The sequence below is a fragment of the Kryptolebias marmoratus genome, linkage group LG17 (genome assembly GCF_001649575.2).
Source record: "Kryptolebias marmoratus isolate JLee-2015 linkage group LG17, ASM164957v2, whole genome shotgun sequence".
Lineage (NCBI taxonomy): Eukaryota > Metazoa > Chordata > Actinopteri > Cyprinodontiformes > Rivulidae > Kryptolebias > Kryptolebias marmoratus.
Window position 1 is genome coordinate 1,967,208 of NC_051446.1, and position 25,880 is coordinate 1,993,087.

Below are 25,880 nucleotides of genomic sequence, written 5' to 3' on the forward strand. Positions count from 1 at the left end.
AGTGATGATTAATACTTACTTTATTGAAAAACTTTTGTATGTCCATTTTTTACTGAACATTCTCCTGGTCTGCTCACTGAATGTTCATGCTGCTCTTAGCTGGCTCTGCTTGTAAACTTGCTAGCACTCTGGTATCACGGTTGCAGAGGAAACATGGACTGGAATACATGTAGTGTGGGAGTATGTTATATGAACAAGTGGAATGGATCGGATAACGAAGTTTGTAGGGAAAACATGGACTGGATTACATGTGGTCAGGGAGTACTCTATATGAACAAGTGGAATGGAATTGATAACGACGCACCAAAGAGGATCTCTACCTTACACTGTAAAGAAAAAGAAAACTGACAGATTTATGATCATATATTTGAGTTAAAAATGAAATAATATATAGTTATTCATTTAAACTCATATTCTGGCCACATTATATTGAATTTTTGTAAAAAAAAAAAAAAAAATTTATGACACCAAAATTATTTAGGGGGGCTTGAAGCCCCCCTAAAACAGGCCTAGTGACGCCACTGGCTCCTAGGATCATTGGGACACTCAAACCCCTCCACCACAGTAAGGTGGCAGCCCAGGGAGGGGGTTCATACTCTTCTTTATATTTAAATATTATTTTGAATTCCTCTTCCTCATCTGAACTATTTCCCTCCAATTCCTGTTTAGTCCCCTGGCTGTCGAACAATCTCCTATCCTCCATCATGCTTCCTTCTTGTTCCCTACCTCTCCTTTTCCCACCACTAACAGTCATCCAATCCTCAAATAACATATCATCCTCTGTGTATTCTGTTGTGCCATTTTGATCCATTCACATATCAGTGTCCTAAGCTCAAAGAGGATTTGACCTCATCCTTTTCGCTCGTATTGTCGACCGAAACACAGAGCTTCCGAAAACAACATCCAACGTCCAAAAACTAACAGACACACACCTCTGCCAAAGAGATGATGATCAACCTGGTCTTAAATAGCAGCAGAGTGATGAGGATAACTGGAGGCAGGTTTGACAGCTGGAACAAAAGAGGTAGAAATGATATCCTGGATCAAGGCTGCACAGGAAATAAGGAAAAAAACACCTCTGCAGCTGGGATCTTCACATCATGGTAATTATTTTTTTGACTGGATAAATGACAAATTTAGTAATGTAAATTTTAATCTGAGGACGTGATTGGGAGGGCTGAGGACATGCTGTAAGGCGTATTGTGTCATTTCCTATTTTGCCTGCTGGTAACTAGAGTAATTTGTTTAATCGCAGAATCTTCTAATTTACTGAATTTATCTAACCTTTATAGTTTCTACATTTCAGTACACAAACACCCTTGATACTGTTATCTTCTATTAGTGGACTGTTCTTGAGGCACCTTTTGTCTTTCAGCACGTTGAACACCCTCGGCTCACTTCCGGTCTTTTTACTCCAGGTGAAGGAGCACTCAGAAAATGTACCCTTTAAGGATAACGCCACAAAAGAACTAATTGGCTTGCACCTATATAGCACTTTATCTAGTATGGATGACCAAAACTGACATAATTAAAAATAAAAGCAGAAATATCAAAAAGGCTCAATAAATAAATAAAAGGCCAAATTAATTAATTCATACACTTAAAATGCACAAATTAGTTAAAAAAGGAGAACTTTATCCCATGTTTATTATTTTTATCTTATTTCTTCTTTCAGTTTAGTTCCAACAAGTTATTTTTAAGCACATAATTAAAATTGTAGTTTTTAAAAAAATATATATTTTTTTGTTTTTCCTTTTCTTTATAGATGCATTGTCTCATTAATTTATTTATTTATTCATTTTTTCATCACAAGTCTTTTTTTTTTCATATGTTGTTTTTACATTTTTTTCATCTCCTCTTTTTACTTTACCGTGTGCATTTCTGCCTCATTATGCCCTTCTTGGTCCAGCTCCTCTATTATTGATCAATTAACAGGAAGGAGCAGGATCCATGTGCGGATCGATTCATCATGCCTGCGCTTTTGGCCATTTCAGGAGAACGCCTCATTTGAGAGGAAGTGAAGTCTAGCAGAGATGTCTCAGACAACTGAAGAAGAGTTAAGGCACGTTGCCAGCTTAGCTTAAAGTAATACAGTCAGTCATGATTGTTTATTGTTTCCCTTTCCAAATCCCCAGAATGCAGAGGAAGCGTGCTTTAATACCGCTCACACCCGTGCATAACCCCTCACTGGCGCAGACCATCACTTTTCACCATGACATCGGCCATCCTTCTTTCAAAAGGTGTCAGTTCAGGTATCCCCTTACCCCCACCTGTAGCTGACATGCTCTGGCGGTGGCCAGTTAGTCACTTTCTTGCCTCCACCCTAAAATCTGACCCACTTTTTCTGCACCTCGGCCACAGTCTTCTCGGTCCTACTCACTGAATTAACAGTGGGAAAGAAGTGCTGCCGCTTACAATGCTTCCTTTTATTTGTAACGCCACTACTGTGGCTCCCAGAAATGATATTTTTTCTGTTCTCCACCTCACTTACTTGGACATCGATTTCTGAAATTTTGTTTCTTCCAGTGGTGGATCGTTGTGATATTTGTAGGGTGGGATAACAGATATATCATAAAACGCTGCAGTTTGGATTTCAACAACAGAAGCATCCAATTTGAAATAAAGAAAACCTGCTATAAATTGACATTATGTTCTTTTTCATCACAAAGACAACCTTAAAACAAACCACCACCAAAAACCAAGCTTACACAGAGCCTCTGTCAGTTGTCCAATAGTTCATTCCCTTTATTAAGACTTTCAGCTATAATCATTTTAGATGATTTTTCTCAGTCAAACAACTTTGCCCAACACTGCACCACACTCCTTGACACAATTACTAATCACACTGATAAGGTAAAATCAGACAAGACATGCAATATTGGAAAGTGCTTCTTTTTTTAAATAAAGTTGTTGGAGCTCACTCTGACAACTTTTCTGGGATCCAAAAATGTTAATAACCATCTCGTAAAAATCTGTTAGCTACACTTAATGTTAGTTAGTCCTTTCACTGAAACCAACCTCTTCACTTCCAGTTTGTCCCCCAAAGACATTAAGGAAAACGAGTGAGAAATTAAATAATTCACCTTGTTTATGTTTATCTTGCTCGCCATCACACTTATCTCAGTCCACGATAAACCACGCCCACGTACACTCGCGCTCAAGGCACGTTATTGTACGTCCACCCTCATTGGCTAATGCCTGAGGCCTTGGGCTGACCCTGAGCTGAACGAAATTAGCCCAAATGAGCAGCAAACCGAGGGGGCGGGACAAGACAGCTGTCAATCATTCTGTACCACACAAGACAAGGGGCTGAACGGGGCTCTAAAATGATAGCCCTTTAGAAAGACGTGGGGATTTTCTCGGGACTGATTGGCACCAGTTTTGTTGTAAATTTTACAAAATTTTATACAATATTTTGAATTTCTGTTTATTGGGTATTTTAACATTTATATTGTAAACACCAGGGAGGGCTTAGCCCTACTAGCCAACTGATACCAGCTGTCCCTGGTTTCTACGCTCTTTTCTCTTGTTGCCATTGGTAACCATGAAATAACATTGATCAACTGGCTCATTTAAATACACCATGAGGTGCTTTGCATTGACCATTTATGGTTGAATGTGGGCGTGTGGAGGGCAGAACCTGAGGCGGGACTTTTAGGTACAGGTGTGATTTATAGAAGAAAATTGCTTGCTGGTGTGCGTCATGATATGGCAAGGGCTTGATACAGCCGATAAAGGTGGTTGAGCAACTGATTTTCCTCTGTTTCTCTCCAGTACTTACCTTTACTTTTGGACATATCTAACAGTGTCATGATCGGATGACACAGAAAAGAACCCAGAGCGCAGACTCATGGCAAGAGAAATAAACTAATTTATTAAATAAAGAAAAACACAACAAAAGCTGATGTGGCAGCAAAACAAATAAAGAACAAACTAAAAACTAACATGGACAGGACCGGGAAACAAGCAGGACGGAAACAAACAACCAGTAACGAATGACAACGATAGACATCAAACAAACCTTAGACAATGGACCAGCGAGGTATGGGAAGAGTGACCGGATTTTTAAGACTGCGGATAACGAGGTGAGTGGGAACAGGTGGAATGATTACTGATTCGGGACAGGTGAAGATGGGCGTGGCTAACAGACAAATGAATGACTGGGGGAGAGTGGAAATGAGAACACAAACACGAGGAAGACAGAACCAAGAAGAAAACAAAAACCAGATAACTACAAATAGAAAACAAAACCAAAACACAAACCAGAGAACTAAAATAAAACAAAACCCAGAAAAAGCCAAATCACCACAAACAGGTTCTTATCAGTGTTTTTGGGATCTACTACCTCTTGTTAGCGTTAGCTTAGCATGGTTTCTGGTTCTCTTCCAGCTTCTTCTGTTCTCACTTGCTCTGTGTGTCAGTTCAGTTCAATTCAGTTCCTTTATTGTCCCCCAAGGGGGAAATTTGTTTTACAGCCAGGCATTAAAAACATACAAAGTGCATAGACAGTGTTAAAACAGACAAACATGCAAGTTCCAAATTTATAAATATTAAAAAACAGAATTATAAAACACAATATAGGGACCTTATTGCTGTGGGTACAAAGGAGTTCTTCCATCTGTTACTTTCATCCTAGGAAGCCTAAACCTCTGTCCAGAGGTCCAGATGTTTAGCTATTCCTCTGCTTCCTGTAGGCTTATAGTACCTTTGGAGGAGAGGCTGTCTGAATTGGAAGCTCGGCTCTGTGCTGGTGAAAAGCCACTAGTTAGCCAGAAATAACTTCAAAATAACTGTTGTAAAGAAAATAACAGTAACATGTCAGTAACAGTAACAATTTTAACGACACAAAAAATTAAAGACTTAGATGTATCAATTACTTTGTACAATATATTGTATATATTATCAAGCAAAGTAAACATTTGATCATAGATGAAGGTCAAAATGTAGATAGACCAGTAAATTGATAACTTTGCCTTTTGGTTCAGCTCTTCCTTCACCACAACAGACTGGAGCAATGCCCTCACTACTGCAGACTACACCAGATTCATCTCATGCTCCATTCTGCCATCACTTGTGATCAAGATTCCCAGGTATTTTAATTTCTCCACTTGAAGCAAAGACTCAGCCCTGATCTGGAGGGAGCATTTCAGCTTTTTCCAGCTAAGAACCATGGCCTCAGACTTAGAGAAGCTGATTCTCATCCCAGCCACTTTACACTCAGTGGTGAACTGCCCAGTACACTCTGAAGGTCATGGTTCCAACAGAACCACATCATCTGCAAAAAGCAGAGACGAGACACTGAGATTCCCAAACTAGATATATTCCTCTCCATGACTATATTTGGAAATTTTGTCCATGAAAAACAACAAACAGATTCAGAGACATAGAGCAGCTCTGGAAGTGCCAACCTACATAGGGTATGAGCTCAAATTTGTGCTGAGAATGTGAACACAGCTTCTGGTTTTGTTATACAGGGATTAAAGAAGCCCTTACAAGTGATCCTGACACCTATACTCCTGCAACTCTCCACTCACAAAGTGCTTTGGGGAACACAGTCATACACCTTCTTCAGGTTCATAAAAACATGCAAACTGAACAATTAAATTCCATGACCCCCTTAGCGTCTGATAACAGACTGGGGCCATTGTCTGAAAAAAGGAGAAAACTCTTCTGTTCTGTCAGTAAAGTTTGAGCTGAGCTGAAAGGTGAAGCTCTGAATTTACATTTACTGGTCTATGTTCCAATTCTTACCTATGGTTATTAGATATGGATCATGATCAAACGAGTGACATCCCAGATACAATCAGTTGAAACAAGCCAGGCTCAGCTTTTTAGACAGAGAGAGGCTCTCTGTCACCTTGTTGGACTTCAGAGCCATTGAGCCTCCATATTACAGGTGTCAGCAGAGGTGGAAAGCAATCTTATCAGAATGCTTCCCTCAAGAAGTTTCCTGGACATATTGTACTGAGAGGAGACCTCAATGCAGACCCAGAACTGTCAGGAGGGATTATATGTCTCTTCTGGCCTGGGGAAGCTGGAGAGTTTCGCTGGAGAGGGATATTCCTGATTTTTTTCTTAGACATGTTACCTCTGCAAACCAATTTCAATCAAGAGGAAGAAAATGAATGGATGGTGAACACATATGTGTCTAATATCAAATTAATGTTATAAAAAAAGCAATAATTTTTTTCACAAAGTGAATGTAAGAGAACATACTAACAATCTGTTTACAAGTCAGATATGATGGATGGATGGATGGATGGATGGATGGATGGATGGATGGATGGATGGATGGATGGATGGATGGATGGATGGATGGATGGACGGACGGATGGATTCAATTCTACGTCTGTCTGAAGTTTCTTCTTTAGACACCCGTTGGTTGATTTAAAGTCTAACATTTGCATTTGAATTTGATGAATAATGGAAACACATGCTGGCATAGATTTTGATACTTGACATCACACTTGAAACAACATCTAAATGTCAAGAAGGGGGGAGACGAAGGCGAACCCAGAACGCAGACTAGACATCTCTAAATGAAAAGCAGATGAGGTGGGTGTGGCAGTCATGAATGGAAAAAACTGAGGAGGTGAACAGTGACAAGACATGAACACAGAAAACTTAAAAGTGTCAAGGTGTGGGGAGACGGAGACAAACCCAGAGTGCAGACTCATGCTAAATGAAACTAATTTATTAAAAAAAAACAACTAAAACAAATATATATTTGTTATTATACAGAAACAAGATAGTAAACAAACAATAAAACTGAAAACACAAAAACACAAAACCCCACAAAAAGACAACCAAAGCAAAACAAGAACTACAAAACCATCAAACAAAACACCAAAACTATGACACTAAATAATAAAAATTATTATTATTATAATTATTATTATTATTATCTAAAAACATGCATGTTAGGCTGCCTTCTAGCTCAGGCTTCCCTTGAAAAAGAGATCTGTGATCTCAATGCGATTTGCCTGGTTAAGTAAGGGTTAATAAGTTTTATTGCTATGTGGCTGTTAGCATTGATATATACCAGGAAACAAATCTGTCAAAATTTTCACCAATCATAACAAGTAGTTTGGTTACTGCAGAGGCCTGGTTCAATCAGTTAGGGTCTGCAATCCCAGCACTCCCAGGACGTTCGACTCATCCCCAAAAACAGTTGGGAAAAGGTCAGTAAGCATCTTGTACAGCACCGGAGCCATCACTCTTTTGTTTCTGAATGAATAGCACTGTCTAATTACTGAAACAGCGATGGGGCTGCCAACTTTATTCACAATGGACACAAACACAGAAGGCTGGTGCAAGAGAGCAAATCAGAACTAAATGGGTCATTAGACAAGAATTTGGTTCACATACAAATAGTCCCCTTAGGTGATTTTGTAAAAAAGAAAAAAATTGGAGAGGAATGTTGCATCTCAATCTAAGGAAAAGTAGATACAAATCAAACCTTGCAGTATATTACCTAATTATAAACTTGTGAGGTTGGTTGAGAAATCTATAAACAGAAGTCTGACATGAGGTTTTTTTTTTCTTGCCTTCAGTATGACTAAAAATAAGATAAAGGAATGAGGTGTCCGCATCATCCTGCCCTGTATGCAGTGTGATGTATCATGGCAAGTGAAGAACAATTTTATCTGTCAAGGCCCGGTGTAATGTTTGCTACAGGTGCTGTTGACAAACAGGGTGCCAGCAGAAACTGTGCTACTGTTAGTCAAAGACCACGAGATGGGAAATGTGCCAGGAGACAGAGGGAGTAGAGGAAAGTGAAGAGTGTAGGACTGAGAGTAGAAACTAAACATAGGGACAATGACAGGAAAAGGTAGAGAGCTGGTTGACATGATGCAAAGGAAGAAGGTAGATGTGTTATGTGTGAAAGAGATAAGTGGAAGGGCAGCAAGGTTTGCATCATTGGGGCAGGGTTTAAGCTGTTTTACCATGGTATGGATAGGAAGAGAAACAGGAGTAGGAGTGGTCCTGAAGGAGGAGTTATCAAGGAATGTAGTCAAGGTGAAAGTGTCAGATAGGGTGATGTGTCTGAAGGTAGAAGTAGAAGGTCTGATGTTCAATGTTGTCACTAGTTAAGCTCCACAGGTTGGATGTGACGTAGAAGAGAAAGAGATATCCTGGAACATTTTCAATGAAGTGATAGAGAGTATTCCCAGGAAGGAGAGAGTGGAGATCGGAGCAGATCTGAATGGACATGTTGGTAAAAGAAACAGATGAGATGAGGTAGGTTTGGTGTCAAGAAAGGAATCAGGAAGAACAGCTGGTGGTGGATTTTGCCAAGATGATGTAAATGGCTGTAGTCAACATCTATTTCCAAAAGACGCAGGAACACAAGGTGACCTATAAGAGTGGAGGCAGGAGTACACAGGTAGACTACACTCTATGTAGAAGCAGTAACCTGAGGGAGATGGTGAACTGTAAGGTTGTGGCAGGGGAGAGCAAGGCCAGACAACCTCGGATGGTGGTGTATAGGATGTGTGTTGTGATGAAGAAGAGGGGAAAAGTAAAGGCATTGAACAGGACAAAATGGTGGAAGTTGAGGAAGGAAAAATGTTGTGAGGAGTGTAGAAGGGAGCTGTTAAAGGCTCTGGGTGATAAGAAAGAGCTTTCAGATGACTGGACTACTACAGCCACAGTGATTAGAGAGACAAGTACAAAGGTACTTGGTGTGTCATCTGGACAGAGAAAAGGTGGTAAGAAAACCTGGTGGTGGAATAGTGAAGTGCAGGAAGTTATCCAGAGGAAGAGGATAGCCAGGAAGAAATGGGACACAGAGAGGACTGAAGAGAGTAGACAGGAATATAGGGAGATGCAACATAGGGCAAAGAGGGAAGCAGCAAAGGCAAAACAGAAGACGTATGATGAGTTGTACAAGAGGCTGAACACTAAGGAGGAAGAGAAGGACTTGTATTGACTGGCAAGACAGAGGGATCGTGCTGGAAAGGATGTGCAGCAGGTTAAACTTGTTAAAAATAGAACGCTAATGTTCTAACAAGTTAGGAGAGTGTGATGGGAAGATAGGAGGAATACTGTGAGGAGCTGATGAATGAAGAGAATGAAAAGAAAAGAAGAGTAGAGGTCAAAGAAACTGTGGACTAGGAAGTAGGAAAGATTAGTGAGGATGAAGTTTGGAAAGCTTTGAAGAGGATGAAGAAGGGGAAGGCAGCTGGGCCTAATGACATACCAGTGGAGGTATGGAAATGTCTAGGAGAGATGGCAGTGAGGTTTTTGACTTGATTATTCAATGTTTTTTTTTAGAGTGAGAAAATGCCTGAGGAATGGAGGAGAAGTGTGCTGGTTGTCATATGTCTGGGTTTTGGTTCTGTTATGATTTAGGTTTTTCTTGTTGGATTCTTGTATTTGCTTTATTGTCCTTGTCTTTGTATTCTTTTTGTCTTCTTTATACCTTGGTTCTGTTTTATCACTATCCACTTGTCCTCTGCTCAGTAGTTTCTGGTTTCCTGTCACACCCATCTCCACCTGTCTGTAATTGTAATCACTCACCTGTGCCCACTTCCCATGATTTTCCTGTGCTTTAAAATCTGGTCATTTTCTCCACCTCCCCGCCGGTTCATTGTTGATGTTGATTGTTGCTTGTTATTGTTGCCTTGCCTTGTCTCGCCTCGTTTCACCCCTGTCTTCAATTTGGATTTCAGTTGTAGTTGTTTTGCTGCCATGCCAGCCCTTTTGGTTTCTAGTTTTATTATTTTAATAAATCAGTTTTTATTTTGAAAGATGAGTCTGCATATTGGGTTCACCACCCTCACACCATGTCGTGACACTGGTACCATTTTTTGTGAACAAGGGTGATGTAAAGAGTTTTAGCAGCTACAGAGGAATTACGTTGATGAGCCACATGATGAAGATCTGGCAGAGAGTTGTGGAAGCTAGACTTAGACAAGAGGTGAATATTTTTGAACACCAGTATGGTTTTATGCCAAGAAAGAGCACCACAGATGCCATATTTGCTTTGAGGATGTTGATGAAGAAGTACAGAGAGGGTCAGAAAGAACTTTACTGTGTTTCTGTGGATTTAGAAAAAGCATACAACAGGGTACTGAGGGAGGAGCTGTGGTGTTGTATGAGGACATCTGGAGTGGCAGAGAAGTATGTTAGACTGGTAAAGGACATGTATGAGGACAGCAGGACAGTGGTGAGGTGTGCTGTAGGAGTGACAGATAGCTTCAATGTGGAGGTGGGACTGCATCAAGGATCGGCTCTGAGCCCTTTCTTGTTTGCTCTGGTGATGGACAGACTAACAGATGAGGTCAGGTAGGAATCCCAGTAGGCTATGATGTCTGCATTGTAATCTGTGGTGAGAACAGGGAACAGGTGGAAGAGAACATGGAGAGGTGGAGGTATGCTCTTGAAGGACGAGGGATGAAAGTCAGCCGTAGCAAGATTGAGTACATGTGTGTGAATGAGAGGGAGGCAGATGGACAGTGAGGCTACAAGGAGCAGAGGTAACAAAGGGAAGGTTTACAAGACAGTGGTGAGACCAGCTATGTTGTATAGTTTGGAAGCAGTGGCAAAAAACAGGAGACAGAACTGGAAGTAGCAGAGCTGAAGATGTTGAGGTTCTCCTTGGGAGTGACAAAGTTGGATAGGATTAGGAATGAGGTCATCAGAGGTACAGCACAGGTTGAATGACTGGGAGATAAAGTTAGATAGGCCAGCTAGTTTAGACTGGAGGAACTTTGCGTATATTAATAGAAGTATGTCAAATATGCAGCTGACAAGAAAAAGACAAAGAGGTAGGCCAAAGAGGAGATATATGGATGCAGTTGGAGAGGACATGGAGGTAGTTGGAGTCAGGACAGAGGACACAGAGTTAAATGGAGAAGGATGACTCACTGTGGCTGTTCCCTGAAAAGGGAACAGCTGAAAGAAAAAGAAGATATATATTTTGATATGTTGCTTAATTTTCAAGTTATCCAGCTCACAAAGTTTACATATATATGACGGTGGTCATCTTGGATTTTGACAGAGCAACCCAGTTTTCGATAGCTGCTTTACTTATGCCTAGATGCACGCACACACCAAAATGGAAGTTGTATGTCTTCTGAAACTTTTATTCATTGAAACTTTTTGTGTACTTCTGGTGCCTGGTCCAAAGGCAATATAAATGGTGAGGGTTGCCTCAGGAAGAGCAACATCCACACTAGCAGATCTTACCACTTATATTCAGAATGTGCAGAGCTTTACACAACTCCATCAGAAACATGGGTTTACTTGCTCTGTAATCATTCTAATAGAAAAAGCTGCTCTGGTGTCAGACTCCAGTGGGCTTATTGACCTATGGACATGTCTGACAGCAGCAAACACAGCATGTTGTTTAGTGACCAGACCACACTGGTTAAGACCAGAGGTCATCAGTGACAGCTTGTCTCACACTAAATGAGGCTTGATGTTCTGCTTGTTTCACTGGAACACTGTTCACTGAGGCGACCAGCTGAGACGCAGACTCCCTGGGTCGTCATGACAACAGCTGCCGAAGACAATGGGGTGCTATGTTATGCTGGCTGCATGGTGATGATGTTGACTAAACGATGGTGAAAGAAAAGCTAGTGGGTTGGGCTGAGATTGACACAGCAAAGAAAACAGGAAAAAAAAGATTAATAAAAAAAAACTAAAATTATGCCACATCATGAGTTTATGACTTTTAGCTGCTTGCTCCATCCTGTGGGAGGTTTAATAGTTCATCAGACAAAATGTATGTCATAGTAGAGTCTGAACTGACCAAACAATGGTGGCAGTGTCTTCTGCATGGACAGCAATGAGCCTCAGTTTCTTCTCTTCATTCAGACATGTTTTACTCTTTTCTAAGCTCCTTTAACCAAAGACAATCAATTGCTGAGCAGAAAAAAGTTGCACTTTTAGTTCCCTCATGTGTACTGTACATATTGAGGTTTAGAGAATTAAATTAGAACTAAAGGTTTTATAAAAAAAAAAAAAATGTTTATCTGTTCCATTTGAAAAAATTATTCTGTATCCAGCATGAAATTTACAATGTGCTCAAAACAGTAGTGGTAGAAAGTTTGCAAAATATTTTAGCCAGCTATTGGAAGAGCACTTTTTGTGCACTTCTGGTGCCTGGTCCCAAGTCAAGAAAAATGGTGAGGGTTGCCTCTGAAAGAGCATCCAGCATAAAACCTGTGCCACAAGAAACATGTGGATCAATGACTGCCTTATTGAACCCAGGGGTTAAAGCAAAAAAGTCTTTTGACAGAATTTTTTTTTCTAAACTTAATAATATGATCCACCCCCTACGTTGGCAACACTGCTTGCACCCAGACCCCCCTTTTGTAATTGGCTAAAACTGGTTTGCTTTATTTGTTTAATGCAGCATCAGTTTAATCCCTGTATCATATGATTGAATGGCTTTAATAAGACCACAACAAAAAAACACTTTTTTTTCTTTTTGTTGTTGTTGTTTTTGTTTTCCATCTCATTTTTACAGATGGCGGAAATCCCTTCTGGGCATGTTACAAATGACAGAAATCTGTTGTAGAGACAGAGAACTTTAATCCCTGCGAACCAGTCAGGGCCCAGGTTAACAACAATTGCCTCTAGTGCTGTTACCCAGCAGGGTGCCAATGGAAACTGAACTGGAAGGCCTTTGCTGTGGTGAACCCTGATAAGAGAGCAGCCGAAAGACAAAGATATGAGCCAGGACATGGCAAATTATTGAGAAGAAGTGTTTATAAACACATTCAATAAATACTAAAATACCTAGCATTCCTTGAAAGAATGTGCATTGCCCGCCACCTTTTGTGCTACAAGTTTAGACTAAGATCATTTTATGTTGAACAATTATGGAGTTATAGCCGTTTAGGTAAATCCTTGAAAAAAAAACAACAAATTGCATAATTTCACTTCATACAGCATGATTTTGTGTGATCTGTTAGCATTTCATGTATGTTTTGGAGATTTGTCTAAGGTACTACTAATCAAATTTTAGCTCAATGTCTGTAAAACTTTCTGTGTTGGCTAAGGTTGACTGTGTTGGCCAACTTGAATTGGACTGGTGTAAATGTAATGTCAATGTAAATCCAATAATACTTTTTTGTAGAAATAATAGTATTAATAAAAATATTCAATTTAATTTTTACAGGTCCTGCCATAAAACCCAAGAATGCTATGTGTGGGACATCAGACAAAAGAAAATAAAACTAACTACAAATAAAATAACAATAAAAAGAGCAACCAGACCAGGAAAGATCAGGGACCTGTAAAAACAATAACCAAATAAATTGAGTGGTTTGGGTAATAAGTAATAAGCAATTTTATTTAAAGCATTCTGAACTATTTCCAGTAATAAAACTTCTCAAAATTTTACTAAAATCCTTGATTTGGGAATTTTTAATTTCTTCTAGACACATCATCTGCACATAACTTTTTTCTTGTGTGCCCAACAAATATTGTGTGTGTTTATTGTGCAGTTCTGCATTTGAGTTTCTTATGAAATGTGAAAAAGTACCACAAAACAGATTGTAGATACCAATAGAGGTACATTTACTACAGTCTGAGAACCACAGGTATAGCTTTTAAACCTCATGAAATATTTTAGAAAATGGGACACAAGTCAAAAAAAAATACAGCACAGATACATACCTTTTGAATGTCCTTTTCATGCTTAATTTGAAAATGTTTTGGGTTTACTTATGTAACACACTAAATTAGGGTCAATGTTCTGCTTGTTTCACTGTAACACTGTTCACTAAGGCAACCAGCTGAGAAGCAGACTCACTTAGTTTTCCTGGGTCTACAGTCTTTGTTTCCTGTGCAGTTGGAACAATCTTTTATTAGTTGGGGTGGCTGGTTCTCAGTGGTGAGAGCAGTCATCCTCCAATGTGAGTCAGAGGTTCAATTCCACCAGTATGCAGTCTCATGCTGAAGTGTCCCTGGGCAAGACATTGGACTCCTCATTGCTTCTGATGTGCCCTATTGGTGTATGAATGTGATCTAAAAGAACTGATTAGACAATGTAGGATTTTTTTCCAATTGGAACTTTGTTCCACTAAATCTTTCATCAGTTCCAAATTTTAAAGACTTCTCCAAGAAGTGTGTATCTTTTAAATATCAAAATCCTTATCCTTTAGCACATATCTCATATTCAAATACTAAAACCATTAAGCCAAATTTGTTTTTATTATTATTTTTGACACTGTATGGAAGCAGCTTCTAAACCTCTCCAAATTAGAGATTTCAGTTTTTCTTTATCACCTTAAAACATTTGTATGTGATTTTATTATACGTGTATACTTTTTTATTGTTGTAACTGAGCTGCCTTGGCCACCATCAAACTCTTGCAAGAGATCTTTGATTTCAATAGGTTTGATTATGTGATAATAAAATTATATTTGCTTTATTTCCTGAAATATTTGAAACAAATGAATAAAATGTGTTTATATACAGTTGAAACCAGAAGTTTACATACACTATATAAAAAGACATGCATTTTTTTTCACACAGTCTGACGTGAAATCAAAATAAATTTTTCTCGTTTTAGGTCAATTAGGATTTTCCAAGTTATTTATATTTGCTTAGTGCCAGAAAAATGAGAGACAGAATGTTTTTAAGGCAATTTTTCTATCTTTCTTCAAAGTAAAATGTTTAAATAATCTTCATGAGTATTTGGTACCATTGTCCTTAAACTGTATGACTTGGGTCAAACGTTTTATATATTTTTCCACAAGCTTCTCACAATAGTTGGCAGGAATTTTGGCTCATTCCTCCTGACAGAACTGGTGTAACTGAGCCATGTTTGTAGGCTGCCTTGCTCGCACATGCCTTTTCAGCTTTGCCCATAAATTTCTGATAGGACTGAGATCAGGGCTTTGTGGTGGCCACTCCAAAACACTGATTTTGTTATCCTTAAGCCACTTTGTAACCAGTTTGGCAGTATGCTTCAGGTCATTGTCCATTTGGAAGACCCCATTTGCACCCAAGCGTTAACTTCCTGGCTGATGTCTTGAGCTGTTGCTTCAGTATTTCCACATAATGTTCTTTCCTAATGATACCATCTATTTTGTGAAGTGCACCAGTCCCTCCTGCAGCAAAACAACCCCAATGCTGCCACCCCCGTATTTCACAGTCGGGATGGTGTTCTCATTCTTGCAAACTTCTCCCTTTTTCCTCCAAATGTAACGATTGTCATTATGGCCAAACAGTTCAATTTTAGTTTTATCAGATCACATGACATGTCTCCAAAAATTAAAATCTTTGTTTTTATGTTTCTTTTGAAGTAATGGCTTCTTCGTGGCACAGTGGCCTTTCAGCCCATGTCGATACAATACTCGTTTCACTGTGGATAATGACACACTCTTACTAGCTTCAGCCAGCATCTTCACCAGGTCTTTTGCTTTTGTTCTTGGGTTGATATGCACATTTTGGACCAAAGCACGTTCATCTTTGAGACACAGAACCCGTCTCCTTCCTGAGCGGTATGATGGCTGGACATTCCCATCTTGTTTGTACTTGTGTATAATTGTTTGTACAGATGAATGAGGCACCTTCAGGCATCTGGAAATTGCACTGAAGGATGAACCAGATTTGTGTCCACAAGTCCACAATTCCCTTCCTGACATTTTGGCTGATTTCTTTTCATTTTCCCATGATGTTACACAAGGAAGCAGTGCATTTCAGGTGTGCCTTAAATTACATCCACTTGTGTCTCTAATTAACTCAGATGTTATCAATAAACCTATCAGAAGTTTTCAAAGATATGACCTCAAATGTCCCAAATTGTTTAAAGGCATAGTAATCTTAGTGTTTTTAAACTTTTGACTTGATAAAAGTAATACAAATTGCCATAAAAACATTTTCTCTCTCATTATCCTGATATTTAGCAAATAGAAATAGTTTTGAAAATCCTTATTGACCTAAAACGGGAAGAGTTTATACTGATTTCACGGCAGACAGTGTAAAAAACCATGTGTCTTTTGATAGTGTATGTAAACTTCTTCTTTCAACTGTAGGTGCTTNTACATATATATATATATATATATATATATATATATATATATATATATATATATATGACCATTTCTATGGCTAGCACAGAGGGCAGACTTTTGCTGACAAAACAGAATGAAAAACGAAGTACTCAAATGACTACAACTCATTCACAGGCACAAAAACACATTTTTTTTATGCCAGTTGTTTCAGCAAACCATATTGCCTTATACTTGAGATCTATCTCTGTATAACCCTATCCTATATCTTGTTTAATCCTATAAAATTTCCAAGAAAAAAATGATTTGGCAGAAATTGCAGGGAATATAAAAATGAAAATAAAGACTAAAATAAAAATGAAACAGTACTTACAGAATTCTATTCACAATCTGGAAATGAAAGGGATATATTCATAATATTCCCATATCATGAGACCAAATAACAGAAGAAATTATCTGGGCTAGTGTTTGCTTTAAGGTTTTGTGAAACAGTAATAAAAACTTGTTCAGTAAAAATACTGAAGAGCTAAAAACCTAGTATAATTGCAAATAACTAATGCAGTTTACTCTTTCACATATAGAAATTCTGTAAACACTGGATGGACAGACATCTGCATTAACAGTCTGTCAGTTGACGTAAACAAGTTCAACATTTTGGGTCACTCAGAAATAAACATTTTGATACTGTATGTCTATATATCCATCAGTCATATTCCTAATAATGAGATGCTGTTCATTTTTAACCTTTAACCTCAGCAATGTGTCCCCACAGCAGAGTATGTAGCAGAAGTGGACGGCTCCCTGCGGATGGTACTGAATGGTGACAGCTCCAGCTCAGTGGTGGCGCACTCATTGTCTATATCACTAGTGGCAGTAGCAGGAGAGTGGGGTGGGCCACACTCATCGCAGCAGCAGCAGCAACAGTCGAGAAAAGCTCTGGTGAATGGCTGACACAAGCAGAACAGTAGAACAGGAGTAAATGCAGACTTGCAGAAGAGCAACAGCTGGCTAATCAGATGCAAGATGTCCAGTGTCTTCCTGGGAACGCCAGCTGCCATGTACATGGTGACAATGTTGCAGATGTTTTCTGGGATGATGCAGAAGCCGTAGAGGATGGCCAGTGCCACTACAGCACAGTTCATCTGGCTTTCCAACTGGATCTGCTTCTTGCTCCCTCTTACGCAAGCCAGTTCGGCATGACGGATATTGCGGGCTGTGACCAGTGAACTGCAGATGGTAAACAGTGTTGGCAGACAAAAGTAGCAACCAAAATACCACCACAGGCGTGCACCATTGTAGGTTAGCCCCAGTATGTACAGCGTGTCTGGTAGTTCAGTGGAGATTCGAACCACACAGCGTTCACAGGGTGTCACGTCGGGTGGATCTCCATCCTCAGTTATAAGCTGTCGGATCAGCAGCTCAGGCAAAGCCAACAGCAGAGCACCAACCCAGATGACAGCAAGCTTTGCTGTGGTAGATACCCAGTTCTCAATCATTTCATAATACATCTTCACATTGGTGGCAGCACGAAAACGATCGATGCACAGAGCGCACAGTGTGAATGTTGTAACCCCAAGGGATGCCACCTGAGAGAAAAAGACAAATGTAATATTAAATGTGTTTTGTTTCTTATTATAGCAATGATCCAAGATCATTGCAGAGCTCAAAACTCATTGACACAAATTTAACATGCATTGCAATAGCCATAAAGAATGTTCCATTAGAAGTAGAAACTAAGGACAAGGTGAGGAACTACTGATGTATTAAGACATTTTCTAGAATGACTGCTGGTAATGATAAACATTATTGATGGTTGGCTGTTCAGAAACTTTTGATCATTGTTATTGTTATGTAGCTACCCGATAGGAATTTATGTGGGATATTCACATAAACCAGTCCTGAACCATTTACAAATATGTACTTAAGCTAAACGATATTCTCCATAAGTAATTTTTACCGAATACTTTCTGGATTTTCATGCATGAATTATGATAAATTCAGCCAAGATTGTTCCCCAAAGTGTTATTATTTTTCTTCGGGCTTAAAAAAGTGGTGAAAAAAGAAGTCAAAATTTTATTTATTCATGAACTTTTCTACATGCTTTCTTAGGCGGACAGGATATGTTTTAGAATTTTTACTAGATGGCAGTGTATTACATGATGCCACTTTAGTTGTCTATGCGCATAAAAGTCCTTACATATACAAGAAAATGGATTTTAAATAGCTGTCCACTGCAGTGACCACTATGAATGAAAGGATTCAAAAATTATTCTGAGACATCCCAATGGGAAAATACCAAAGAAGACCAATAACCTGTTAAAGAAAATATATTTCATAGTAGGCAAGGGAACATGTCAGAATTAACACAGATGAGCTGGAGAAATAAGCTAGGTGGAGAGACGTCTGGGAAACTCTGTTTAAGCTGTTGCATCTGCAACCTGGTCTCAGATAAGTGGAAGAAAATGGCAGCTCAGTTGTTTGAGCTGTCTCTACACAGCAAGAAGATTGAAAGATCTTCTTCTAGGGAAAACGAATCTAGGGCCTTTCTGTGTGGAGTTCACATGTTCTCCCCTTGAATGCCTGGGTTTACTCCGGGTACTTCGGTTTCCCCCACAGACTAAAAACATGCATGTTAGGTTAATTGGTAACTCTAAAATTGTCCCTAGGTGTGAGTGGAAGTGTGAATGGTTGTTTGTCTCATTTGTCTCTATGTGTCCCTGTGATGGACTTGCGACCTGTCCAGGGTGTCCCCCACCTCTCACACAGTGACTTGCCTGAAATGTGAAGTCTTTAATACTTTCCTGTTGAACCTTTCCTTAAAATACCTGACAAAACATTTTTTCAAATGTAAGCTGTTGCACAAATATATAAAATCAAAAATTTCATGTACGACATTCCATTTTTATTTTTCCAAGTTCCATGTTCTATGATGTTTTTTTTTACTGAAAACATGTCTTATTGTGAATGTATAAAATGTCAGTTATTAATTTCTATTTCTACTAACGTTCTATGATTTCGTCAAATTTACCTTTACATCATTTATAATTATAAAACCTAGTCTTTTTGTAAAATAAAGTTTTTAATGTTTATTTAAAATGAGAGCAAAGAAACAACCCTTCTTTTTTTAAAACAAAAGTATCTCGTGTATGAACTTCAAATATACACTATATTTTGTAATTATTGCATTAAACATAGCGTAATACTACTGTGTTTTATTTGTGTCTTAATTGACTCACTGATGATGATGATAATGATGATGATGACTCTCAGTTATTTCATAAGCATGAAAAATTATTAGAAAAAAATGGCACTTGTTTGGCTAGGCATTAGCCTAGCCTGGATGAAGGCTTTTGCCACTTCAAAGTTGACTGGCTTTTATTTTTCTATAGCAGAATATTAAGGGGGTTTTGTTTTCAAAGTTACGCTTAAGTAACTGTAAAAAAAAAACTGCAATGAAATTTGATTTAAAGGGTAAATTTCTGTGTCAAAATGCCAAAGTGGGCTAATTGTGTGGACGGTGTTACCTCCTTGACTGGTGACAAAGAAGGTGCTGCGGCCAGCTGTGGCAGACCCCTGAGGAAGCTACTGTCACTGTGTTTATCAGTGAAAATGGAAGCAGATGCACTTTTTTTCTATTTTGGATCTGGAGTGATGCTGTCAGGAACTTGACCCCCACATTTCACAAGGGAAACCCTCAAGCTTTTACAATGATGTCACACAGTCTTCAAGGACTTTTCCATCCAGACAACTAAAGACGGGTGGTGGTCTGATAGGCGAGCATTCTTCTATTAAAGGTTTGTGTTTCAGGTGGTCCTCTTGAAAACATTAACTGCACAGTCAGTCACCAGACTTTGGGTTGTATTTTTCACCTGGAGCTAAACTAACCACATCCATCAAACACTCTTGTCATTAGAGAAGCTGAAGAATGGCAGCTGATGTAGTTTTGGGTCGGTTTAAACAATTAATTGCAACACACTGAATCATTTCACCCTCATTCTATCCATATTTGCTATTTACTGCTTTGTTCGTGTTCCTGTGTTTGGCACGTGATATGTCACATGTCCAAGTGATCACAAAAAATGACGAAGAGACCATAGGAATTTATTCAATCTTTGATTCATTTATATAATATATTAATATAATTAATATAATTTATAAATATAATTTAACAATATCAATTTTAAATTAGTGTAATTTTTTTAAATGCAAGACTGAAAACAAGCACCTTTTAATGACTCTCTTTTGATTTATGTTAGTTTCAAAACATTTTTCATTTCCCCTTTAAACATTGGTCTAACATTTACTCAGATTCAATCTCAGGCTTCTTTATTATTGTCTATAATGATGCTGGTAGTGGACTGATCTACAGGGGGTCATCATCTAATTTCTGTCTGGTTAATCGCACTCCTCAGCCTGATGGAAGAGCACATTGTAACATAATCATTATACCAACCTTTAACATCACTCAGGGATAATAAACTTGATTTCCATCTGAAGTCTTCATTTCTGTTCCGCTATTTTCTTATTGTATGTCCTTTCTACAGAAATATAATCATAACATACAGAATTGTTTTACCTTTCTATATTTTTGCAGAAAAATTATACAAATTTTACACAAGTTCCTAAAGTGGATATTGGAAAATTGTTAAACAATAAAACAAATAAACAAACAAACAAAAAGTTTAGAATTGAACATAAAAGAAGAGGTTTTGTTGGCTGAAAAAGAACCTCAAAGTCTGGATGCTGACAGTTCACAGATCTAAATGTAACTTTCAGGTACAATTGGTATCAGGAGTTTTGAATCAGTGAGTGAGGTTTTACTTGTATAACAGGGATCCAGAGCACTCAAAAAGTTAAAAAAATAAACTTTAAAGTCTTTGATAAAAGAAACAGAGGAAGTTAAAAACTGTTGTTGTCTTTTGCAGATCCCTCCCAGAGCAATGTGTCTAATAATGTACAACATTAAAGCTGAAGGCCTCTCTCACATAATGTGATGTATTGTTCATGTGTAGGCTATCAGACATAGGAAAAATAATGCTCATGGCAGAACTTAAACAAAGACACTACTCTTAAAAAAACAGACAAAATCCTCCAGCACCACTAGGTTTCCGTTTGATGATTAAGGCTTAACAAACTTGACTAGCATTATGAAAATGTCATAGATAGCACTGAAATGAAAGCCATCCATGCTTGATCCTTTGCAGGGTCACAATGAGCTGGTATCTCTCTCCAGTGCTCATCAAGAGAGAGGTGGAGTACACCCTAAATCAGTCACTAGTCCATCACAGGTCCACAAAGAAACTAACAATCATGCAGGCACAAACTCACACCTAGAACCAGTTTAGAATCACCAATTTACGTAGCTAACCTTAAAACAAACATTAGAAAAAAGTTTGTTTGGTTGATTATTTCTTTGTTATAACAATATTTCATGGCAATAAATCTTATACTGTTGAACGCTTTTTTATTTCCCCTTCAATGTTTCCACTTTTGTTTGGAAAATCTGTGGGTTGAGCAGCAGAGTTGAGTATGTGGGTAGCATCCATGAAAAACCTATATCTAAACCTATATCTTCTCTGCCAATGCCAAATGACTTATTCTGCTATTATCTCTTGTTTTGAGTTTCTGGTACCCCTGTGAGTAATACCAATAACAGTGGCAATCCCAAATCTCCACTCTCTGGGACTGAACTCTATTGTCCAAGATGACAATGCTTAGAGCAGGATTTATCAGAGACTACCTCCAAAATTTAGCATCTGAGAGGATGGAATGGCCTGCCTGCAGCCCTGACCTCAACCCCATGAACACCTGTGGGATTAGCTTGGATGTGATGTTTGTTACAGAGTGACCAAAGCAACAACATTGGATGACTTGGATTGGATACCATCCCATAGCAGTGTATGACCAAGCTGGTGAGCAGCATGTGAGGAGTTTGTCCAAGTCTGTTGTGGCTGTGTATGGTTCTTCCACTTGTCCCTGTTTTTTAATGAATAAATTGCTTTGCCAATATGTTTTGTTTCCTACGTAAGCGCATTGCTATCACACAGGAAAAAAAAAAAATGTAACGTTATCACGTTATAACGTGATACATATCTTGTTAAAACGTGATACGTATCTTGTTAAATTGTGATAATTATCTTGTTAAAACGTGATACGTATCTTGTTAAAACGTGATAATAATTCTTAACAGGATCTAGTTTTGTCTTTTGCCACTATCTAGCCTTCTGTTGATTTCGGTTGCTTGCTTACGAACAGCCGTTGCCGTTATTCACATATTAAAAAGAAAATGTTCAAATACAGCTGAGCCTCCGTTATAATCGCTCTTTAGCCATTTCCCAAATCAGAAGCTACAATCGGAAGCCAACTTCAGCTTCGATCCAGACAGTCAGTTAGGAACGCCACCACAGCTAAAGGACCAGACTGACGTTTCCTTCTGTGCAGTCCCGTTCTGTTTAGGATCCTGGTCAGAGTACACATACTATTATTGGTTTTAACCACAGTGCAAAGCAGCATCCGTATCCGTGTAGGCCAAACATGAAGGGAAACCTGACCGATTCCTGTTAGCCACTGTACTAGCCTAGCATAATACCGCCACTTCCTGGACATAAAATTATCACGTTTTAACAAGATAATTATCACGTTTTACCAAGATACGTATCACGTTTAAACAAGATAATTATCACGTTTTAACAAGATAATTATCATGTTTTAACAGGATAAATATCACGTTTTAACAAGATAAGTATCACGTTTAAACAAGATACGTATCACGTTATAACGTGATTTTCCTGCGTGATAGCAATGCGCTTCCGTAGTTTCCTTATACTTCAATTATATAATCCAATAAACAATATTTAACAAGATTCAACCCACAATGGGGAAATAAACAGACTTTCCAATGGCATAAAATCTATTGCTAAACTCACATCAGTCAATCTCTAAACATAAGGCAGTAAATAGCATATGTTTTTGGACTGTAAAAGGGAAGTTAAACCAAAACGGAGAAGTTTCCCTGTTATATAGAACTGGTTTAACTTTTCTCAAAATGAGAAAACAGAGCAGGTATTCCTCCTTTGGTCTCACAGAGTGCAAGGCAGTACTTAAGGGTTGCTTTCAGCCATCATGCAATTTTGTGTGTTAGCTGAGAGGGGTATCCCCCTAAAGTTTTATGCTGTTAAAAAAGATAATGTTGTTTGGTTGTGCATTTCTCTAGCAGGTATTACAGTTGGTCATGGCTTGTTGGCAACAACCTACAAGAGTTAACATGTTAGCAGGTGAAATACAGTATATACAGGTTCACTGTGGAGACTAATATTCAGCTAGCTACTAATTACTAACATCAGCTTGTCAGGATCCTAATGTTACTTTACAAAAAGTAAAAAAGCAGAGATCTGAGAAGAAAAATATACAGAAGTCATTTAGAAATATAAATACACTATAAATATTAATGAAACAACCCATTGACGCTGGTGTTTTAGCTGAGACTATCTTAAAAAAAATTATTTTATTTTAATACTTATTATATTAAATAATTTAGTCTTCATCCTAAATAAAAAAAAATGATCATACATTGGTTTCAAATCTTTTCTAAGTGCAAAAAACCCCCACTGATTTAAAAATTTGCATATGTATTCCTTATGGCTATGTTTTTTGTTATCTTCGTTTTTAGTTGTTTTTGTTTTTATGTTTATTTTCTTTTATAGAAAAATAGTTTAGTTGCAGTGTTTTGTAACTAGCAAAATCATAAAATGTCAACAGTTACAAATCTATGTAAAAATCAAAAGCAGTTTGTGATTGTGATCCCACAGTTAAAAATTGTGATATAATATTTTTGCCATAGAATACATCCCTAACTAGAAGTAGATTTTGCAAATTGCTCTCAACTACAGCCACATCAAATTTAAGTACAATATCTGCAAAACTGACTAAATTATTGCCATTTTTGTAATTACTAAGATCAGTTCTCTGTGACAGCCATCTTGAATTGAGTTGGCTCCAAAAGTTAATCAACTACAAATTAACATCAGACAATTATTTCCTAAAAGGTTCATTTAAATCATGAGAGTACCAGACCCACTCACACACAGACAAAAACATTATCCTCCTCTTTCACCTGTCTGCAGCAGGTGATAAGTTGACTGCTGTTACACAATTTTAGACAAAAATGTGAACTTCTTCATTAATATTTTGACTAACAAACCAATCAATTCAGAAATATTATTGTCACATTCGGTTTATTTAGGTGAAATGTCTGAATTACCAGTAATCAACCCCTCTGACCTGACAACAGCCAGCAGCATCAGGACCCCTCCCCTCTCACCTCCAGGTAGGGGATTATCCTGCACGAGAACTCTCCCAGCAGCCAGTTCTTCGTCAGCTCGTGAAACACCACGAGCGGCAGGCAGAAGAAGACTATGAGGAAATCCCAGAGCGCGAGGTTGGCGAGCAGGGAGTTGGAGATGCTCCGCATGTAGTAGTTGTGACAGACGATGCACATAAGCGACATGTTCCCGATTATACCTACAGTAAAGATGACGGCGGCGGCCAAAGTCACCGCGTACGACTCCGCGGAGGGCGGATAGAACGGGTTCTTCACCGTCTTGCGTCGGGTCCGGGGGTTCACGGGCTCCAATGTGGAGTCAGGGACGTCCGGCTGGGAGTATTCCTCCTCATAGTCACTAGTGTTGAATTTTGTGGGATGTTCCATGTCTTGCCCTTGCGCCATGGCCCCTGGAGGAGCCTCCCGCGATGAGTCCAGCAGCGGCTCGCTCCGCCGGGCCCTGTCGTATTTTAGATTCGGCCTGTGCCTTCGTTGGTGTTGACTGGTTCTGGTTGTGAATTTTGATCCGTGAAGCGCTTCTCTCGAACTACATTCTACTCTTCTTGGCTCGGTGGTCATGCGTAAATCCCCCGGCTCAGGTTGGATAGGCTTTGTTTCATTTTGCGTGTCGCTTTTACGTACACCCCGCCGAGACCCGCGTGTCCCCCGCAGCTCAGGTGATTCATGGTTCACAGCATCTGACCACGAGGCGCGCGCATTGGCTTCACGCGTCCTCCTATAGTCGCGCCAGCTGACCGTGCGCCATCTCCGGCTGTGCACATTCTTGTCTGCGGCGGCGGCGGCGGATCCGCCATCAGGACTAAAAGTGACCCTTGTCTCGTGCGTGTGGAGCTGACTCGCGACAACCTGGCAGCACATCAACAAAAAAAGTAGCCGCTGAGGCAACATTGTGTTTCTGTCTAAACCGTGAGGTGACACGGTGTGATCCTCAATGATCCACTCATCTCCAGACAGTGATTCCAGGCAAGAAAAAAAAAAACAAAACCTTTTACCTTCGAACTAAAAAGTTCAGTTGTTCTAAAGTTTCAGTGAACAGAACACTTTCACAGAAGTTCACTTCTAGTAGACACCTATCAGCTTCTGGTTCGTTTCGGTCGGGACCGATCAGATCAGGTTGAGACGGACTCACAAACAAAAAACTCCCAGGAGCAAACAGTCTTCAAAGCGGCTGCGCGCTGTAAACGTGTCCGCATACCGAGCGCGCAGGAGCGCTCACAGGCCGGGGACAGCTGCAGCCGGAGAACAACAAGCAGGAAAGGAGGAGGTGTAGGAGGAGGAGGAAGGCGGGGTGAGGAAGGGGAATCTGCTGGTTAAAACTGATATGTTCTACAAAATACTGAGCTACTGTATGCCCGAGATTAAACACTACTCCGCAGTCTAAATTATTAACACGGCTGTCTTCATTTTATCGTAAAAATAATCCTAACTTCTTAATAATCATAATTAAATAAATTGTCGGAACTTGTTAATAATCATAATTAAATAAATTGTCGGAACTTGTATTTCTGTAGTCTATTTGGCACAAACGTAAACACGTTTATAATTAAATGATGATATGCATTCCT

At 39.0% G+C, this 25,880-nt stretch overlaps 1 protein-coding gene across 1 annotated transcript; it reads right to left on the reverse strand.

The window, feature by feature from the left end:
* Window positions 1-16,032: 16,032 nt before the first annotated feature.
* On the reverse strand, window positions 16,033-25,556 carry gpr37a (G protein-coupled receptor 37a). The gene is made up of 2 exons (XM_017435602.3): window positions 24,295-25,556; window positions 16,033-17,560 (listed from the first exon to the last, which is right to left on the reverse strand). The coding sequence occupies exons 1-2, from the start codon at window positions 25,201-25,203 to the stop codon at window positions 16,727-16,729; spliced, it is 1,743 nt and encodes a 580-aa protein (XP_017291091.1). The 5' UTR covers window positions 25,204-25,556; the 3' UTR covers window positions 16,033-16,726.
* Window positions 25,557-25,880: the final 324 nt, after the last annotated feature.